Below are 20,704 nucleotides of genomic sequence, written 5' to 3'. Positions count from 1 at the left end.
GGAGGCTGCTCCATTAAGGTGAATGGAGAAGTGCCCACCAAATTCAGCCTGCCTTAGCCAGTCCCCACCCAGTGGTAGACCTTGGTGCCTCAAATTTCAGTACTGCCCTGTTCAATGCCAAAATCTGGTGCCCCCCATCTCTCGCCTTCCATTGGACATCATAGTTGCGATGCCTGCTGCAGCGCCCCAGAAACTCCACACTCAGTACTCGACAGTTAATTTTACAAAAAATTACATGCAGTGCTCATGTAAAAAGGTATCAAGTGTTTCCAAACAATTTCATGAATGATCAAATCGGACATGATTCCATGCTCTAAACTTGCTCCTTTTCTGATTTCTGAACTGGTATTTCCTCCTGCGACTTCCAATGAATCAATTGCACAACTGATCATTGCTGTGAGACATGCAGTCGCGAAGCATGGGAGAAACTCTCTCTGGTGATATGCTGATGGAATGGACACCTCAAATTTGGCATCTCACATGGATGGAAATTGAGATGAAATTAGAGCGAGAAGGAAAAACAACACAGCAAAAGACTTTTACAAAGTTTGGGGAGACTTTTTTCATATGCAGTGTCTAAGGAACATGGCTTTTGACCACCCGCTGTTTATGGAAATCTATGGAAAAGTACTTTGGTATAAAACAACAACAACAACAGTTTCTAGATACCTTTAGTACTGAGCGGGAGTGGAGGAAAGATATGTTAGGGGAGGGATACATTTGTTTGTATTGTTTTGGATATATGGGGAAAAAAATCCAATTAAAATATTCTGAAAAACACACACCAACATTTTAAATTGAGCCCGGAAATGTATCAGAAGCCAGGCCAGAATTGGTGAGATGTGTTTGGGCTATCTGGTCCCTCATTCTCCCCCTTCCCCTTGAAGGTAATTTTTCAGGATGACCAGGGCCAGTTCCGTATCAACCCCAGGCTTGAACCCAGACTGGAATGGGTCCTATTTCCTCCAATAGTGACTGCAACTGAACTGCCGTTACACTCTCAAGCACCTTACCCCCAAAGCAGGACACTGTTGTCAAACCCTCAGGGTCTTTTTCAGGAGCAGGTGTACCATCAACTCCTTTAAGGCAGTTGGGATAACCTCCTCATGCAAAGATGCATTAACCAGCCCCCACCCTGACTTGCATCAACAACCAGGATGGGCAAGGGTCAAGAGGGCCAGGGATGGGATGGGCAGCTAGAAGCACCTTGTCCACATCCTCAGGCCTCCGTAGCTGGAACTGATCCCACAGAACTATATATGACAGTGTGCTGGATGTCTCACCAGAGATTATAATAGCAAAGGAATCAATACAGTGGTACCTGGGGTTACAGACTCCGCTAACCCAGAAATAGTACCTCAGGTTAAGAACTTTGCTTCAGGATGAGAACACAAATCGTGCAGCAGCGGGAGGCCCCATTAGCTAAAGTGATGCTTCAGGTTAAGAACAGTTTCAGGTTAAGAACGGACCTCCAGAATGAATTAAGTTCTTAACCCAAGGTGCCACTGTATTGGTATGAAGGTGAATGGGTTTGTCCTTGAAGTGCCTAGCAAACCTATCACAGCCCAGGCCTTTGATGCGTCCAGTGCCTCATTATCCCAAAATTGCTTCACAAACAAGCCAATGCAGGCCTCCGACACCTCTTTGGGGCCAGCATGTAAAAGGCCCCGAAGCCATTCTGAAGAACTTTTGGCTGGCATTGGGAGGACACAATGGAAGCAGAGAGAAAACATTTCTTTGTTGCATTCACGGCCTCAGACCAGGCTTGACAGTGGGCACACACTTGCGTTTGATTGTATTTGAGAGTTTTCTTTCACGTGTTTATGCCATCTCCCTTACTGGTTCATTATTCTCAGACCATGGCAGGCCCTGAGGGAGAGGAGATGACGCTCAAGAGCGATTGTGTCAACCACCTGGGCTGTCTTCATTATTCCTCTCAATTTTGTTGTACTGATGTGAAACGGGTTGGTTTTTTTTAATAATATAGGTTTTTTTATTTTTTTAATAATATAGTAGTGCGGATTAGATGTTAGCGTTGTACCGGCGATTTAAAATGTGCACCGCCCTGCAATTAATTCAGGGACGTTAAGCAAAACAACAAACAAACTTGCCGGGGGGTTTTCTGCTGCACCTCCCTGGGGGCGGGCGGGCTGCGCGCTCTCTCTAGAAGGCCTTCAGAGCCTTTGGAAACGAGGCTGCAGTTCCGCCCGCAGCCTGCAGCGGGCGCTGCTGCTACTCCCGCCAGCCCGCTGGCTCGCAAGGGACAAACCTGGGACTTGGAGCCTCTGTTTTTCCTTCTCCGTCCACATCTCCTCCCTCGGCTCCGCCGGGGTGGCTTCTCCTCCTCCTCCTCCTCCGCCGCTGGGCTGGTCTCCCCGCCACTGCCCGGCCTGGAGCGGAGCAAGACGGCGAGGGCGAAGAAGAGCGTGTGCCAGAGCCGCGGGGAAGGCGAGCGAGAAGGCGGCGCGCGCGGAGGGGGAATGCAGCGACGGGAGGCGTGAGCCGCCGAGCATGTTGAGCTGGGCTCCGCCGCTTCTCCCGGGTCCACCTTCGCCAGCGGCGCTGCCAGCCCTCCCTCCCGCGACCCCTGTGGCAGCCGGCAGGCGCCCTCCTGAAGACGACGGCGTCTAAGATCCCCTGAAAGGCGGGCGGGAGAAAGAGAGATCCAGATCCCCGGGGAAGCCGCCTCTCCTTTAACCCGCCCCCCCCCGCCACTTCGGCTTCAGCATGAATCAGGCTGCTCCCTGCCGCCCAGGGGAAATTTAAAAGCCGAAGGCGACCCACAGCAGATCCTTGGTTGCTAAGGTAAATTACGATCGCCCTTGCGCAGCGTCCTCGTTTCTTCACCCCCAACCCCCCCCCCTCAAAGCTTTGTGGGGCAACGATGCCTAGCAATGCATGACCCCCACCCCCCGCTTTCCCACGTTAAAGGGACACGGGAAGTCATTAAATCGGTTCTTCGGTTCCTTAACCCCAGCCCCAAAGCAATGCGTGTGCAACTCCCTTTTGTGCAACGGGTGCGAAAAGGAGGAGCAGCGGGATTCGGATGAAGCAGCTTCGCGGCCCCCTTGCCTTCCCCCTTTTGTTATTCTAGGGATGCAAATGAGTTGGAGGAGACGCACTGGATCGCGGGCGTCGCCGTTGTAAACGCGCCCTCGGCGCGGCGTTCCATTCGGAGCGCAGCTGTTTGCATGCGGGGCCGTGTGCTTGGGGAGGGTGCGCGCGTTCATTTGAAGCGCGGGGAGCGTTGGCTTCCCCGGGCGCCCGCCGGCTTCCCCGGGGGTCTTGCGCCGAGAGAAGAGGAGCGGGGTTTGCGTGCTGAGCGGGGCGCTGCGAATCGGGGCCGCGGAGGGCGATCGCTAAGCAACGGGCTGGGCAAGGGAGGGCGCTGGCTCGCTGCTGCGCCGCTTGCCCCTGACCCTTGGAGGAAACTTGGGAGCAGGAGTTTGCCGCCGGCGGTCGCGTCTTGCTGCGCGCTGTTCAAATGCAGTCCAAGGGCGGGAGAGGTGGGGGGAAAACCGCGCTTGGAAAATGGTCGCGCTTGAATCGGCGACCGGCAGAGCTAGAGGTCGCAAGTTTCGCGTATTTCGAAGAATGGGATTTGATTTTAAAACTCAAAGCAAATAAATGGTTTTGCAACCAGGCCCCGAAGTACTTGGGGAGAGGAAGGGCCGGGGGGGGGGTCTTCCCAACACGACCTGCTGCATTTTAGGCTGGAATCTACATCCATTTCCCTGGGAGTGTGCGCCGTTGAACTGAGAGGTGCTTACTTCTGAGTAAATGCGCCTAGGGTTGCACTGCTAGTCTTTCAGCTGCTTCTTGTTGTTTAGTCGTTTAGTCGTGTCTGACTCCTCATGACCCCATGGACCAGAGCACGCCAGGCACTTCTGTCTTCCACTGCCTCCCGCAGTTTGGTCAAACTCATGCTGGTAGCTTCGAGAACACTGTCCAACCATCTCGTCCTCTGCCGTCCCCTTCTCCTTGTGCCCTCCATCTTTCCCAACATCAGGGTCTTTTCCAGGGAGTCTTCTCTTTTCATGAGGTGGCCAAAGTATTGGAGCCTCAGCTTCACGATCTGTCCTTCCAATGAGCACTCAGGGCTGATTTCCTTCAGAATGGATAGGTTTGATCTTCTTGCAGTCCATGGGACTCTCAAGAGTCTCCTCCAGCACCATAATTCAAAAGCATCAATTCTTTGGCAATCAGCCTTCTTTATGGTCCAGCTCTCACTTCCATACATCACAACTAGAAAAACCATAGCTTTCTTCTGAGTAAATGCGCCTAGGGTTGCACTGCTAGTCTTTCAGCTGCTTCTTACACTTTCCTTTTGTTCCACAAAGGAGTTGAGGCTGGTTGGGCCCTAGGGATGGGACTGGAATCCTAAACTCTGACCCACTGAGATCAGATGAGGCTCTTCCAAGTAAACCACACTAGGGTTCCAAGTTTGGGAAAGAAATAAAGATTTGCTGGAAAAGAAAACACCCTGGTGGATTTCACCAATAGAAGTGCTGACTGTCAAAAAAACTAATATGGAGAGGGGGGAAAGCCACTTATGAAGAACTTACCAGGAAAACTGATCAGGGCATAAAACTTAAACCCTATGAAGAGGTAAAGAATTTATTTACAGGGTGGTTGCAATACCACCAGGTAAACGACTTGCTAAAAGAAGACAAAAAGAAATTAGGATTTGAAGATAAAAAATCTAAATTTAATGTGGAAGTTATAGAAGGTAAAAATAAAACTTTGTCTAGGATGTATGATCTCTTATTGGATTGGTACACAAAAGACGAAGAGGTGAAGGAGGCTATGACCAAATGGGCCATGGATATTGGTCACAATATTGATTTTGTAATGTGGCGTGAATTGTGGAATGTTAATATGAAGTTCACGGCGTGTACGGCATTGAGGGAGAACCTTTGGAAAATGATTTATAGGTGGTATCTCACGCCAGTGAAATTAGCTAAGATTTATAGATTGAAGAATAAGAAATGCTGGAAATACGGAGAGGTAGAAGGTGACTTCTACCATATGTGGTGGACATGCAGTAAGGTGAAAGGCTTTTGGGAACTGATTTACAATGAGCTTAAATTTTTTTTGAAATATACTTTTCCAAAAAAGCCTGAAGCCTTCCTGCTAGGAATAACTGGCAAAGAAATTAAAAAAGAAGATAAAAATCTATTTTTATATGCCACAACGGCCGCAAGAACCATGTTAGCACAAAACTGGAAAATGGAGGTAATACCTACTATAAGTGACTGGCAAGTCAAGATGATAAACTATGCTGAGCTAGCTAAAATAACAGGAAGATTAAGGGATCAGGATGAACAGAAATTTCATGACAATTGGAACAAATGTATATAAGAACTAATTGTAGAACTTTGACGACACTGGCAGGACTGGAATAACTCTAACAGCGAACGACTAATAAGTAAAGGAGATAAAATACGTGATTCCAGAATTTATCTGATACTTACCAAAGGAGTGGAGGGAAGTCTAAGGCTCGGTGGAGCTTAAAACAACTATGTAATATATGTATGATTCATGGACTGGATATGACACATGTAATTTATGTATTATACTTTGTATTTGTTTATATGTATATATAATGATAAACCAATAAAAACTCACTTGGGGAAAAAAAACCACACTAGGGTTGCACTGTAATCTGGTTTTCACAACTGTCCCCAAGAAGGCCTTTTAATGTGGAATGCATCATGTTGTGAATGGGGCGATAGGAACTGGAAGAAGCCAGTTTTCAGTGGGTTAGAAGTTTCATCTATGGGTAGCCTTTGCCTTTGAGTTGTAGATGCATAGTCTCCTCCCCCAACAACAAACTAAAAAGACAGCAATACTTACTCACACATACTTCCATTTAGGCTGTGTACATATTATACCTTTAAATCACATTCAGAGCATGTTCTTTCGCTCAAAGAATTCTGGGCGGTGTAGTTTACCCCTCACAGAGTTCCATTTCCCAGCAGCCTTGATAAACTACAGTGCCCAGAATTCTGTGAGGGGACAAGTGTGCCATGCATGTGCTTTGGAGATATAGTGTGCACAGAGTCACTTAAAGCCAAGTAAGTACTATGGCATAACTGAGTTGTGGCTGCATACTCATCAGACATATAAAGCACCCACCCTGAAACAGAATATTGGGAACGGTAGTTTAATGGTGCTGGGAGCTTTGTGAACTACCACCCCCATGGTTCTTTTTGGCTCTGTATGTGCTTTAAATATATTTAAATATCATATGCTGCCATGGAGTGATTGAGAACTTGCATATTACTTATCTGCACATCTTTCCAAAGAAAACCAAAGGCTCTTGCTTGGATATGAGACCGATTTCATCCCCATGCCACTAGCAAGACCTGGCTGGTGACAGAGAGAGGAAGAGTGCTGAGTGCAGGCATCTTTCCATATTCCCAGTAGCGCATGAGTGTGCCATGCTCTCACAGCTGCATTGCATGGCCATGCTGATCCCACACAAGTCCCCGCCAGCTCTGTGTGAAAGCAGCTGTGGAGCAGTCTTAGGTACCCCATGTTTCTGGACAGTGGGGATTAGAAGTGCTAGCAAAAGCCTTAAGGCTGTGGTCCCTTAAAATTAAAGCTCCCTGGATGGGAGTTTAGTGTGCCCAGGTGGGCTTTGGAAGGAAAGCTCAGCTTTGATTGCTTGTTGAGTTGGTTGAACATGTTGCCTGCTGGATTTTTTTCTTAGGAAGCAGCGGTCCTGTCAATAGCTGTGTTTCCTTATCCTAAGCACAGAACAGGCTTGCACAGCTTGAAGCCTGCTCTCTAAGACTTTGATAAACCTTCTGTTTTTGCAGGTCACGATGAGACTGCTAGAAGAGCAGGGTTGTCAGTTAATCAGCAGACCCCCCCCTCCCCCAGTGCATTGCTGGCATGGGCTGCGTTCTTGATGCGGGCTTCCATGTTGTGCAGGGTGGGTTGCTAAGTCTCTCCATTTTTAGTAGAATCCACTTCAAGTTTATTCAAAGGATGCAGCCTGAGCACTTCACCATTATTTCCCTAATCTCATTAAAAAAAATTATATAACCTAACAATGCAGGTGTATGCTTTTATTTATTTTAATTAATTATTTCTTGACTGCCCACCCTCAAAAGATACCAGGTTGCTGTATAAAAGTGTCTGTGAAATTAACTCACACAGCATACAAGTGCAGTTTAAAACCAACAAATAAGCACAACCAACTACAACAAGGCAGAGCTATGACTAAAGAGAAATCCTTATGTGTGCAGTACCAAGCACACTTGTATGCACTTAATTTCCATTGAAGCCGGTGGGACTTGCGTACAAGGAGTCACGTTCAGCATCATTAGGGAATCATAGTACTCTCTTCCTCTGAATAGTTATCTTGAAATTGCACTGCTGAATTTGAGAAATACTTCTCTGGAAAGGATAATTTTATAAGGTGGGAAGGGAACTCGGGTACGTCTGTGTTCCCATTTTTTTTATTTTGCTTTTGCAGCATAATCCTACAAGTCCCATTTCAGAACAATACCATGCTGTTCACAGGTTGCAGATGAATGTGGAGGGTGGAATATCATGGCTTTTAAAGGCTGTCCTTTCAAAGGCTGGAGGATATGGGTTTAGGGGAAAGAGGGAAAGTGGTCGGCAGCAGCAGCAGCAACAACAAAATCTGTGATACACAGGAGCTGGAAATGGCTTGTATCAAGTGAGTCTGGAGAAGCCTTTAAAAACATGCAAATAGATAGATAGATAGATAGATAGATAGATAGATAGATAGGGTTCTTACCAGCCCATCCCCATGAGGTCCCAGGGTGTGTTACAAAGATTAAAAGATAAAATATTGAAATCAGTTTAAAACAAATGTTAAAATACATGTTCCCCTCCTTGACAAGGTCATTCCTTCCTCTACCTATCCTTTTTACCTGTGAACTGGGGTGGGGAGTATACTATTGCCTTTCAGCTGGGACTTCCAAGGTTATCCTGCAGAGGTTATAAGATGGAAGGGATTCATGGAGGGTATAGCAGGGCAAGGGAGACCTAATTTTGTCTCCCCCACCCATCCAAGGAGTGAAGGGCATTTTCATACAAGAGACTTAAAGCAGATTTCTGATATAACTGTAACTTTAGCCAGAATACCACTACTTGTTCTAAATGTCTTTCCTCCGCTTTCTCTTCCACATGAAGAAAGATCAGACATCTGCATAAATAGCGCAAAAGCAGCCCAAAGGCAATCTAAGCCTCCTACATGAAAGCTTTCAGAATCTGCAAGAGCCAGTGGGGTGTATTCAGTGTAGACTAGAGCTGGTCTCTGCGTGGGAAGACCCAGACTTGGCCAGAAAGTTCATTGGGAAGCTGACCTTGGGCCAATCCTAATCCTTCAAACCAACCTGCTTCATAGGGTTATTGTAAGAATTTAGGTGGCCATCTATTCTGGAGTGCTTTTGCCGCCAGTTAAAAGCACATGTTTTTATCCTTCACTTTTAGTCCCAGATGCCTTTGGTTGTTAACTGTTGTGATGTCTTTACTGATGATTTTAGCTTCATTGGATTTCCATATTCATCTATTTAGTTTACTATAAACTCAATTAGAATTTAGGGAATTAGAAGGTATTGTGCAGCCTAAACAATGGGAAATTGCTTTTGAATCTATGCAGAATGTTTTCTTGGACCTGAAATGGATATTGATTCAGCCAAAATTGATATTCTATGTTGGGCTCCACAACTTTCGTAAAGGAAGACTAACATACATAGATGTTGGAGGTGTAATGCTGAGAATGCCTATTTGAGGCATCTGATGTGGGCTTGTCCACTGATACATTCCTTTTAGTCTGAATTTGTTCCTTGCATCAGCTTTGTATTGGTGAAGCCCTTGCTATGGCAGATGTTCATATATTCTGAAATTATATCCCTGTAGTATGTGGACTAACAAGTGGACAACAAAAGTGGGTTTTGTGAGCCCTTATGGTGGCTAAGAGATTATAAGTACTCAGTGGTCTGAGGACCTCATTTCCCCAGCTATATTCAGTCATATCTCATATTGATATCAATTTTGTATGGCTACCTATTTCAGTATCTGGAGGGCTTAATTTAAGATTCAGCTACTGTTGGTGGTCTGTTAATTATTATTTGTATATAATTTGTATCATTACTACTTCCCCCCTTATTCTTTTTTCTTATTTAATTTTAATTTTTCTCTTTTTCCGTTCTCCTTTTCTTGCTAAATTTGCAAATAAAAATGTAAACTTTTCTAATAAGGAATAAAACACAAGTTGGAACATGTGGGAGTAGTTAGAGCAGGGGTCTCCACTGTTGACCTGTATTTATTTTATTTAATTGATTGATTGATTGATTGATTGATTGAGTTACTTACTTACTGCCCTATACCCTCAGGTTTCAGGGCGGTTCACTTGTGGAACTTGCTTTGATGAAGGAAATCTCATACTCTGAGAAGTAACTCAAGGCATGAAAATTCAGTGACACCCAGTTTGCCATTTGGAATCCAGATGTTTTGGACTCCCAGCGCCTATCACCAATAGCCAGTGTGTGGCCAAAGTTCAGGGATGATGGGAGTTGTAGTCCAACAACATATGAAGGACTGCTGCCTTTTGACCCATGGCCTACAGTTTAGTTAGATTCACCTTTTCTTTGTCTTCATTTGGGGGAAGCACTTCGCACTCTGAGACAAAATACATGAGATTTGAGAACTTTTGTTGTTGTTTAGTCGTGTCCGACTCTTCGTGACCCCATGGACCAGAGCACGCCAGGCACTTCTGTCTTCCACTAGATTTGAGAACTAGCAATCCTCAAGTACAATGATACAGCATATCTCTTGCCTGCCTCTCCCGGCCTGAAGAAGTCCTTCACCACCTTCAAAGGAGCCTCTTGAGCATCTGATTACTGAACAACAACTTATACTTCTCCTCCTCCTCCTCCTCCTCCTCCTCCTTCTCCTCCTGGTTCAATCCTGTTTTGCCCCCAGCTCAGTTTGTACATACAGGTTCAATTTCAGTTTGACACCCTGCTTCAAATGGTGATGGTCCTGTGGGTGAGGCAACAATTAACTAATTTTACCAACAGCAAATATATATTGCAGTTTATCCCTGAGTCAGCCATGCTCTCTGGTAGGAAGATGTCTGGATGATCCGCACAACAAATACGCAGCTGTACGTTTGTTAGGCCTTAAATTGATACTCTGAATAGACCCCCCCATAAAGCTAATATTCATAGTTCCTTGCTGCTAAGAAATCTTTGCAAGAATATCTGAATCACGACATCAGTCGTTGTTCAAGCACTGTTTTAAAGTGACAAGTTGTCATGTCAGATAAAAAATTGCATCAGGGTTTGTGAATTAGGTATGTGCCTTTCCAGTGGAATAGTTCATCTTAGTCATGAATAAGCATTATTATGCAGCTTTATACTGTAACTGATGACCAACCTTCCCTTCGGGAATCAGTTTTGCCTTGATAGCACAGAACTGTAGTGGTGTGTGTGTTTAATTTCGGGAGGGGTGTGTGTGCAAAAGAACTAGCCATTTGTCTTGCTACCTAAAGTCGTAATGATCTGCGTAAGCATCTCCCTAGCAACAGAATTTGATGTCATAAATAGAAGATTAAGGAATAAGATGAAAGATAAGCCACAGGTTTTATGCAAAATTGATTATTGGTGAAGCAATATCCTGCCATAGCAACGTCTTGAGCGTTATAAAGAGGGGATTTATTTAAGGACAAGGCTCTAACCCTGCACTACTTCAATTTAGTGATGTCCTATTCATTCCACGTACAACAGCTTTTCCATTCACTTCACTGGAAGGGCAGAGGGATATGTGAGATGAGGGATATATGGGGAAACCATACGCTGAGGAATGTGTATCTTTGTGGTCATTAGCTTACACCAGCAGGTGAAGCAAAGCAGTGCGGTGATGGTTGGGCTGGGGGATCTTGTCTGTGATCCTTGGAATGGGAAAATAAGGATTTGATTATGACTAGGTCCCTATTTTCACCTGTGAAATGTTATAATCAATGCTTGGAGCTGTGCATGCTCTTCCCAACATGGGATTGGGAACTGTGTGCCTTGCTCCAAGCACTGGTTATAGTGAACCAGCTTTAGGAACAGCACCTACACAATTCACCTGCATGTGTGCTGTTCATTGTCCAGCAGGGAAAACTTCCATGTACACCTGCTTTCACTCACATGTTGCTCTTGCTGGGATCTGATAACACTTGTTTACTTTCCTGCTATTTCAAAGGAAGAAGCATGCACAGGATTCGACCTGTGACACTATCAGCACAGTGCTTCCTTTTTGCTGACTGCTGATCTTGTGTAGTTCTTCTCTTAATTTGCAAAGTGCTCAACAATATTGATTGTATTAATCTTAGCAGTACTGTTATCCTAAATAGTAGAAACCCATTTTACAGATGCTAAAAGACAGTGACTTATTCCAGGCCATACATTTCTGCCAATCCCAGAAATGGGGCTTTAGTTCACTTCTCTGTTTTTTAGCTCAGCACTGGTTTAAGGTATCTTAAACTATGTCCCGTTTTTTTCACCCTGATCCAGAAAAGGAGGTGCAGGCATAGAAGCAGATATTACTTGCTTTATCAGGAACTACAGACAAATAAATGCACATTTGAATATGCTGTTGTCTGCATGCATTGCATTATGTTCTATCGGTTGTGCATCTTGCACTACAATCCTATGCATACCTACTTGGGAGTAAGCCCCACTGAACTCATTGGGACACACTTCTAGTTTAGAACTGCATTGTTAATGTGTATCTTCATCTACGTTCTGGGGTAGCTCGTTTCACTAAAGTTGGGTCAGTGTGTTTGAATTTTAAGATAAAAACTCTGCACACACTTCCAATCTCATCCACTGTCGTCTACTATATTAATGTATTTATTTTAATGGCCTCTGTTTTTAGATGTGGAATTCATCATGGCCATTAACTGTGAAATGTTCTAAACTGGTTGGGTATTAAGCCCCTAAAAATACATTTTTATTATACGCTTGATGCATAGCAGTTTGTTGATGCCTCTCAGTCCACTGGCATAAAATAACAGATTGTGTTCTTTGAATCTCCTTGCTAAATGATGATGAAACTATTTAGACTCTGCCAATATTGACTTTATTTTTGCATGGTCTGATGCTTTTTCTAATGTATTGTCTATTAGCAAAAGTAATGGCAAATGTTCCCTTTCTCCTCTTCTCTCCATTCTAATTAGGCATGCAGTCATGATGGAGTTGAATTTCTCTGTTGTATTGTCAACTCCTGGAAAAAGAATTAACTTCCTGATTGTGTCTTTCAATAGAAGTAGCATCCATGGCTAAGTAAATGAATATGGACCCGGGCACTCCTCCACCACCCCTATGCAAGTCAAAGAAAATGTATTAATACAAAGCTTCAAAGTGAAACCGTTTCTGGCTAAGCATTAATGTAATCACATAGTGATGGGTCAGGACATTGACCCATCAGTGAACTTAAGAACTGTTGACCAAGTAGAGGCAAGTGAATGAGCAATGGCACAATCATTTTTGCAAAACTTTGGAGCCAGCAAGATCTCTCCTTAGGAGGAAAAACCTAATTTCTTAGATGCCAGTGGCTACTGGATGCCTGGACTTCTGTACTGATGGATATGAGGCTCCTCAAGTTGGTGGCAATTATTTTTTTGCTCTACAGCCTCATTCTTTGGCTCTCTTAAGACCCAAGATGCATATTTTTGGTTCTATACTTTCATACAGATTGCCATCATTTTACTCACTTACAGTAGGTGTGGTATGGGCAAGGGAGCTTTTGATTGGCAGGGATGTTTTTGTAGGAGAAATGGAGAAAGGTCACATACGCTGTCATGTTGACTTCTGTGTTTAAGATCACCTGAGGAGGTTCTGTTAATGGCGTCCCATTATCAGAGTCCATCGCATGTTCTGCTTGCAGGGTTCCTACAGGCATCTGGTTGGCAACTGTAAGAGCAGGATGAGCATTGGCCTAATTCTGCAGCCCTGGTCTTCTGTTCTTAACAAGACTAATCAAGCCTTCCCCAACTTGTTGCCCAGCAGCTCCCATCAGCCCCAGTCAACAGCACCAAGCCTAAGTTGAACATTACTTGCTTCTAAGCAAATTACTAAGCAAAATACTACAAACACACCCTTGTCTCACCTGATCTCTCATCCAAAGAAAACAAAATTCTTCTTGCCCCTTGGCAAGGCAGTAAGCATATGTTTAGACTCAAGTTTGCCAGTCTGTTATTTCATCAGTGTGATAAAAATATTTCTGTATCTCATGCCTTTCAGGCATTATATGATGGAATACAATTCCTGAGCACACTTTTCATCTTCTATATCTATGCTTATTATTTGATTTTGAATGTATCTTCCTGTCTTTCTTCCTCTGGGTGACCCATTGAATAATGTTCTTCCCTTTTACAGCCTGGGTGAAAAGAAGGCAGTTCATAATGGCCCAGGGATCCAGTGACATGGAAACAGCTGATCAAGAGGAGAGCTCTCCAAATATGATTGTTTACAGAAAAGTAAGACATTCAGAGGCATTCATTACTTCTGTGCCAGCTTCTGAGCTGGATGACTGTTTACATGTTTTCAAAAAATAACTTGCTGCATAATCCTATACATGTCTACCTTGAAGTAAACCTCAGTGAGTTCAATGAGACTTACTCCTAGGTAAGTGTTCATAGGACTGCAGACTTATTTTACAAATGGATTCTTCAGGTTTTGTACTATTAAGATTAACGGTTTTCTGTTGTTTTTGTCTGTACTTGGGTACGCTACCTGTAAATTTAAAAGGAAATGTAAGATATCACTGACTGCGAGGAATATAGGTTGAATTAGATTCACCTTTGTAAGAGTCTGTTGTAGAACTGGTATTTTGGTTTGCTTTTTTTAACAGTAGACAGCCACAACCAAGCTAACTGCAGTTTTTGACTGACTTCATTGGAACCTAATTGGCATAAATCACTTTGACTTTGGACTGTATTCAATATAGTGCTAAGCAAAACATTCTGTCAGTGCAAGGATTTCTCCTTACACAATGGAATATTCTCCACTTCTCCTCCCCCTCCCCCTCCCTACATCTGTTCTTGGGGTTCCTCCAGCCTGCCAGAGCAGATTTGGGGGTGGCACAGGGCATGCACTAGGAGAGGGCATGAGGGGGATCCTGTCGCAGTAGCACTAAAGCTTGCAGCTGAACAGCTATTTAGTTGAATCCTGCCCAGAGTCGGCCAATGAAAAGGATTTGTCTTCAAGTTGAAGGTTCCAAAATAGTCCCATGTAGCCAGTATAAGCCACTCTACGAAAAACATTTTCTCTTCCTTCAATTTCCAAAGAAGGGGCTATGTTGGAAATGTTTTAGCACACATTTTAACAGAGATGTCACTATAATATCCTACTAGTTGATAAAGAAAACAGTAGAAGTTCAAATGGATTGATGGGCATATTATAATGGCACTTTTCCTTATGACCATGAAAGTGGTGATATATAAAATGGGCCTGCAATCCTTTGCTCACTTAAACTGAAGTAGGTCCCATTGGCTTTAGTAGGACTTACTTCTCAGTAGACATTCTGGAGCTGCATCCAGGTGGCCTTGCTGTGCTAAAGTAGCTGTAGCATTTAACCAGGAGGGGAGGGGAGGGAGAAATGGAAAATGCATCAAATGGTTCTAGGTTTGTGCATTCCAGTTCCTGTTTGAGGTTTTAGCAACTGCATCAACTGTAACAGACTTCTGTCTGCCATTGGACTAGTGGAAATCAGCGTGGAGACCACCACAGCTCCTGTATTCAGTATGTGTGTGTATATCAGATATCCAATTCGCATACTTTGTTGGCATGGGGGAAGCAGAGGAACTCTGCCCTCTGGAAACCTCATTGTGCAGTGTGTGAGATCATGGTCATAGCGGGCCTTTATTAAAGGCACCTGCAGGTTGCTTTCTCGCAATCAAAAGTCAAGAAGACCAAGCTTTTGTTTTTAACCTTTCCTATTATTATCAGCAAAGTTCTGTAATGCAGCCTAGCCTTCAGTAAAGGCTATTTTATCTTTCCATAATGAGATAGCAGAAATCCCCTTGCGGGGACTGTTCTATTTCAGGTTTCATATGGGAAGCCAATGTTTTGAAATCACTTGCCCCCAAGTTAACACATCAGGCACTATGTCAGGATAGAACAAGACTTCTCTCTGGTAATTAAACTGTTGACACGGGGCGGTTTCCCCATGGAGTCCTTGCTAGCAATCTGCACCTTTTTATGTATAGCTGGAAAGAGTACAGTCTTTGTATAGGAGCTTTACCACTACTTAATGCATTCTACATTACATTTTTTAAAAGGTTTGGATTATCTGATTCAATACGTTCAATGTCACATTAGAAATACTTCAGGAGATAGATTTTAAAGTTATATGTGACTGTGAGAGCATTAATTTGTACGTTAGTACTTGTTCATCTACGAAGAATAATTGTTGTTTTTTAAAGCAGAAACTAAACTAATTGCTTGCTTTAAACATAGCAGGAAATTCTCTTCAGTGCTGAAAGTGGAACTTACACATGAATCTGAATCAATAATCTTGTTTAACTATATATCCTGATAGAAGTGCTGGTTTTCATTAGGCTACCATTGTCAAGCACAATTTTTCTTTACACAAACACAGTATGAATCTGTATGAGGAGGGTTATATTTCAGGTTCTGGTGCAGTTGAAAATGCGTGTTAATACTGGGCAGCATCATATATACTGGGAGGAGGAGTGTATGATCCTCCAGATGCTATTGGGGTTCCAGCTCCCATCATCCTTGGCCATTGACCATGCTGGCTGAGGCTGATGGGAACCGGAGTCCAACAACATCTAGAGGGTCACAGGCCCCCCACTTGTAAGATACATATGCTGAATCTTTATTTCCACGCTGTGGACTGTTGATGTGCTGTATAGAGTCATAAAACCAAGGAAAGCAAATGTTCTCCAGATGTTGCTGGAGTCCAACTCTCATCAACCCCAGCAAGCATGGCCAACAGCTGTAGCCCAGCGTTGACTACCCCCACATCAGCCTGTCTAAGAGTCATGACTGGTCAGAAAACCTTTAAGACAGTAATCTCTTCATTCCCCCAGATTCTTGTTGTGTTGCTGTATGTAGAATCATGCCCTCTCCCAAGGCACATGCTGCAAAGGTTAAAGAGCTTTCATTTGAAGTGAATTGGGTTGTATTGGGGCCCAGTGGAAGAGCACCTGCTTTGAATGCAGAAGGTCCCAGATTCAGTCTCCAGCATCTCCAGATGGGGCTGGGAAATATCCCCGTCAGAAAACCTATAGAGCTGCTGCCAGTCAGCACAAACAGTGCTGATCTAGATGGACCAATCGTGTAACTTGGTACAGGGTGACATTCTGTGTTCCTGTTGCTTCTTTCCATGTCTGTCACTGTGAGCATGGCAGAAGATGGGCAAATTCGAAACAACGCGGGGAGGATGCGAAATATTTTATTAAACAAGCAGTAAGAGGAAACATCAATTGATTTTTCATGACTGTCACTTGTCCTTGAAATTTAAGCTATACTGATTGCTTTGCTCATTTGAGTATTATTTCTCGGATCCAAATGGCCCAGGGCTTTCACTTTCCTTCAATAAAACTCATAAAAATAAGAGATCTGAGGGCCATGCCAGAAAGAAGCCTGCTTTTGTGCCATCTGGCAGAAAAGGCCACAGAACAAATCTTGGCCTCTCATTACCAGGAAGAACTTTGTAATTTTGAGGGAGTTCAGGGGAACTATAAAAAAAATGGCAAAGGATTTGGGACAAATTGTATTTTAAAATGATATGTGTGTATGTTGTAAGTATGAGTAATTAATCTGCTTAGGAGCAGATAAACAGTTTGTGGGGCTTGGCCCAAAGAACACTGGATACTGTGAACTCATGCCCACCAATAAAAACTGCTTGCGTTTTAAGTCCCTTAAGATTAATGTCATGTTTGTGTTATTTGCTGTAGAGGCTTATGGATATTTACGTAGAAGTTAGGTCCGTTAAATGGAGGCTGCAATCCTATACTGCAGAGATAGTCAACATGATGCCATCTAGTTGTTTTTGGATTCTAACTCCAGTCGTGCTTGACCAATGTCTATGTTGGCTGGGGCTGATGGGAATTAGAGTCCAACAACATCTGTAGGGTGCCACATGGTCTTAACTCTTTCGAACTCACTTACCTTGAACTCATTGGGGCTTCTGAGTAGAACTTGAGAGGACTTTGCTGTAAGTGCATGGATTCATGGATGAATTTATATGAAAGGAGAACCTAAAACTATTTCTGAATTATCATCATCATCATTATGGCAAAGAATGTAAAAATGTTTTCCTGGCTCAGTAAAGAATAATCTTAGCCTAGTTCAGCCTTCCTGAGCCTGGTGCCATCCATATGTTTTGCTCAACAGCAGCTGCCTAGAGTTGATGGGAGCTGAAGTCCAAAACATCTGGATGGTTGGGGAAAGTTGGCTTATTCTTTAATGGCCTCGGTCCTGTATACCTGAAGGAGCTTCTCCACCCCCATTGTTCAGCCTGGACACTGAGGTCCAGTGCCAAGGGCCTTCTGACAGTTCCCTCACTGTGAGAAGCGAGGTTACAGGGAACCAGGCAGAGGGCCTTCTTGCTAGTGGCACCCACCCTGTGGAACACCCTCCCATCAGATGTCAAGGACTTTTTGAAGGTAGCCCTGTTTAGGGAAGTTTTTAACGTTTGATGTTTTATCCTGTTTTAATATTCTGTTGGAAGCTGCCCAGAGTGGGGAAACCCAGCCAGATGGGTATAAATAATAAAATGTTGTTGTTGTTGTTGTTGTTGTTGTTGTTGTTAATTTGCTTTTGTATAAATGGGAGCCCTCTGGGAGGAGTCCTTCAAATGGTCTTTGATCTCACGTTCTCAACCTTCTCCTTTGACATATATATTAACGCAGTACTACTAGCAATTTTTCTGAAGCGGAGGAGGCCATTTACCTAAGCTCCCCTCAAGGGTTGCAGAAAAATAAGGTGTGTGAAATGATCCTCTGCCTGCCTGCACCACAACAGGACTTAGTCAGCACTTTCCTCAAATTCATGCTAGCTATAGTGTGATTTGAAGACTGGGGGGGGGGAGGGCTATATTAGGTTTAAGTTGGAAGGGAAAGTATTGGATGACTGTCATCTTCTATCACCACACAAAGCAATGTACTGTTTTTCTCCAGGAGAGGAAAAATACAGGAAATAACTGCTACTGCTGCAATTGCCACTTGACCACCCATCTCATGTCCCTGGGAAGTTCACACTGGGGACAGCAGCACCTGCTTGATGCCTCCATGGCAACTAGAATGCAAGCATTTCCCTTTCCATCCCTGTGGAGGATCTAACCCTGTTAAGCTACGGTTATCACCCAAAACCTGTGTGCGCACGTGTGTGTAAACTGCTTCACTTGACAAATAGCGCTGTTCAGTTTCTGGAGCCTTTAAGTCAGAAAATATCTCAAAGAATGATCTTCTTTCCTATAAGTTTAGGATCTTGCCATTCCCAGCCTTTAGTTGGGGGTGAATTCACTCCACCCACTTTTAGGAAGATTCTTTCCTTAAAGGGAGGAGAAGATGGAATCCTTCTTAGGCCTGTAGGGGGAAGCAAGCCTCCTATATAGAGGAGAGACCTCACCCAAGCACTTCCTTTTCTATTCTTTCAGCATCCTGCCCTCTCACCCTTCCAGCAGGGTGCTTTTTGCTGGTTACCATATGGTGCTCAGTAGGAATTATCTGTTTGACCTTTGAGGGCACTTGCCTACTCTACTCTCAATGCAACTGGCTTCTAGTTGGCTGGGTTTAAGCAGGCTGTGTCACCTTTGGGGTAGGTTGTGTGGGAAGGTAAGCTGAATTTAACATGGCAAGCACCTTCCACCACTAGCTTCCTCTTATTGTTGACCAACTTGGGTTTGTGCTCTTGGGACCTGGCATGTGCCACATGCCGAACAGCGAGGGTGGCTAGCACAGCTCAGGTCCCTCAGGCCATGACTTCACTTTTGGGGAAGATGCTTTTTGCCTACTACTACGCCTGGCAAATAGAAGGAGAAGAAATGGAGGCAGTGAGAGATTTTACTTTCTTGGGCTCCATGATCACTGCAGATGGTGACAGCAGCCATGAAATTAAGAGACGCCTGCTTCTTGGGAGGAAAGCAATGACAAACCTAGACAGCATCTTAAAAAGTAGAGACATCACCTTGCCAACAAAGGTCCGTATAGTAAAAGCTATGGTTTTCCCAGTAGTGATGTATGGAAGTGAGAGCTGGACCATAAAGAAGGCAGATCGCCGAAGAATTGATGCTTTTGAATTATGGTGCTGGAGGAGACTCTTGAGAGTCCCATGGATTGCAAGAAGATCAAACGTATCCATTCTTAAGGAAATCAGCCCTGAGTGCTCACTGGAAGGACAGATCGTGAAGCTGAGGCTCCAATACTTTGGCCACCTTATGAGAAGAGAAGACTCCCTGGAAAAGAACCTGATGTTGGGAAAGATGGAGGGCACAAGGAGAAGGGGACGACAGAGAACGAGATGGTTGGATAGTGTCTTCGAAGCTACAAACATGAGTCTGACCAAACTGCGGGAGGCAGTGGAAGACAGAAGTGCCTGGTGTGCTCTGGTCCTTGGGGTCACGAAGAGTCGGACACGAATAAACGACTAAACAACAAAAACGCCTGCATTGGTGATGAAGTTCCTCTCGGGTAATTTGGCTTTCAGAGGCAGGCAAGAGATTGTACAGATCATTCCTGTCTACAATTGTTTGGTACGATTAGCACAAGTTCTTCTTCATTCCAGGTCTGGTTTAAGCGCTAAGCATCATGTCTGTCTGGTGTCAGATACCATGGAGCAATGAGGGTTAGGAGTTGTTTCAGTACCACGGATAGCTCTCAGTGAGCAACTTTCTCTGACCCCCTTGTAGAGAACTCTTCGTTCCTTAAAGAGCCAATCCTCTGGTCTGAAGATGGGCAATTCTCCTATGTTCCATGGCCACCTGCCTGGTGTGTGCCACTGGAATGATGAGGTAGTGGACTCCTCAGGCTCAGAGAACTCTACAGGTCCTGGTTCTGTGGGAGGTTTTTGTGGACTGTCAGCTACATCCCTATTGGTCTCCACATCTCCAGCAGCTGGCTCAGATCCTTGAACCTGATCTGACTCCTTGGCTGGTGCCTCTGGCATCTCATGTTTCTGTCTGGATTGCTGCTGGACTTTGGTGTGTGTGTGTGACACCACACTAAGGTTCTAAACCAAGGGTGAGGGACCTGTGGCCCTTGTTGGACTCCAACTGCAGTCCTGTCAGTCCCTTGTGGCCGATGGTCAGGGATGATGGGAGTTGAGAGGCCAACAGCATCTAGAGGGCCACAGGTTCCTCACTTCTCTCCTAAAAGTTACTGCAGTTGGATAACCAGTGTGACTAAGCAACTGCTGATGTGAGTGATCTGCTCTTACGAGCACTTCAGGTTCTGAACTTCATGAAAAATTGCAGCAGCCGTTTCCACAATGGCAAAGATTGCAAAATAACATGTTTCTTCTTGCAGAGGCAGCCCCTGCAATCTCCCAGGATCCTCCCACTTCAGACTCCCAATTTCAGCATGAAAATAGAAAAAGGAAATATTTTGACATGTAGAACTCATGCTGTTTTTTAATTACTGATCACTCTGCATAAGTGACAAATGAATATAGATTATAAGTAATAGTTGGAAGGACAGTGCATA

The 20,704-nt window shown here is 44.3% G+C and overlaps 1 protein-coding gene across 5 annotated transcripts in view; it reads left to right on the top strand.

Annotated features, from left to right (window-relative positions):
* Positions 1-2,259: 2,259 nt before the first annotated feature.
* RGS6 (regulator of G protein signaling 6) overlaps positions 2,260-20,704 on the top strand; it is a 218,374-nt gene continuing 199,929 nt past the window's right edge. For all 5 annotated transcript variants that reach the window (XR_014161494.1, XR_014161495.1, XM_081881775.1 and 2 more), the window contains exons 1-2: positions 2,260-2,805; positions 13,410-13,510. Coding sequence is in view for 3 of the 5 variants with exons in the window: in XM_081881775.1 (XP_081737901.1) it covers positions 13,436-13,510 (75 nt within the window). In the remaining 2 variants the exon portion in view is untranslated. The remainder of the gene's footprint in view (positions 2,806-13,409; positions 13,511-20,704) is intronic.

This window comes from Podarcis erhardii (genome assembly GCF_964252035.2).
Source record: "Podarcis erhardii genome assembly, chromosome: 1".
NCBI lineage: Eukaryota > Metazoa > Chordata > Lepidosauria > Squamata > Lacertidae > Podarcis > Podarcis erhardii.
The sequence above is the reverse complement of the archived record's forward strand: the minus strand, read 5'-3'. Positions and strand labels throughout refer to the sequence as shown.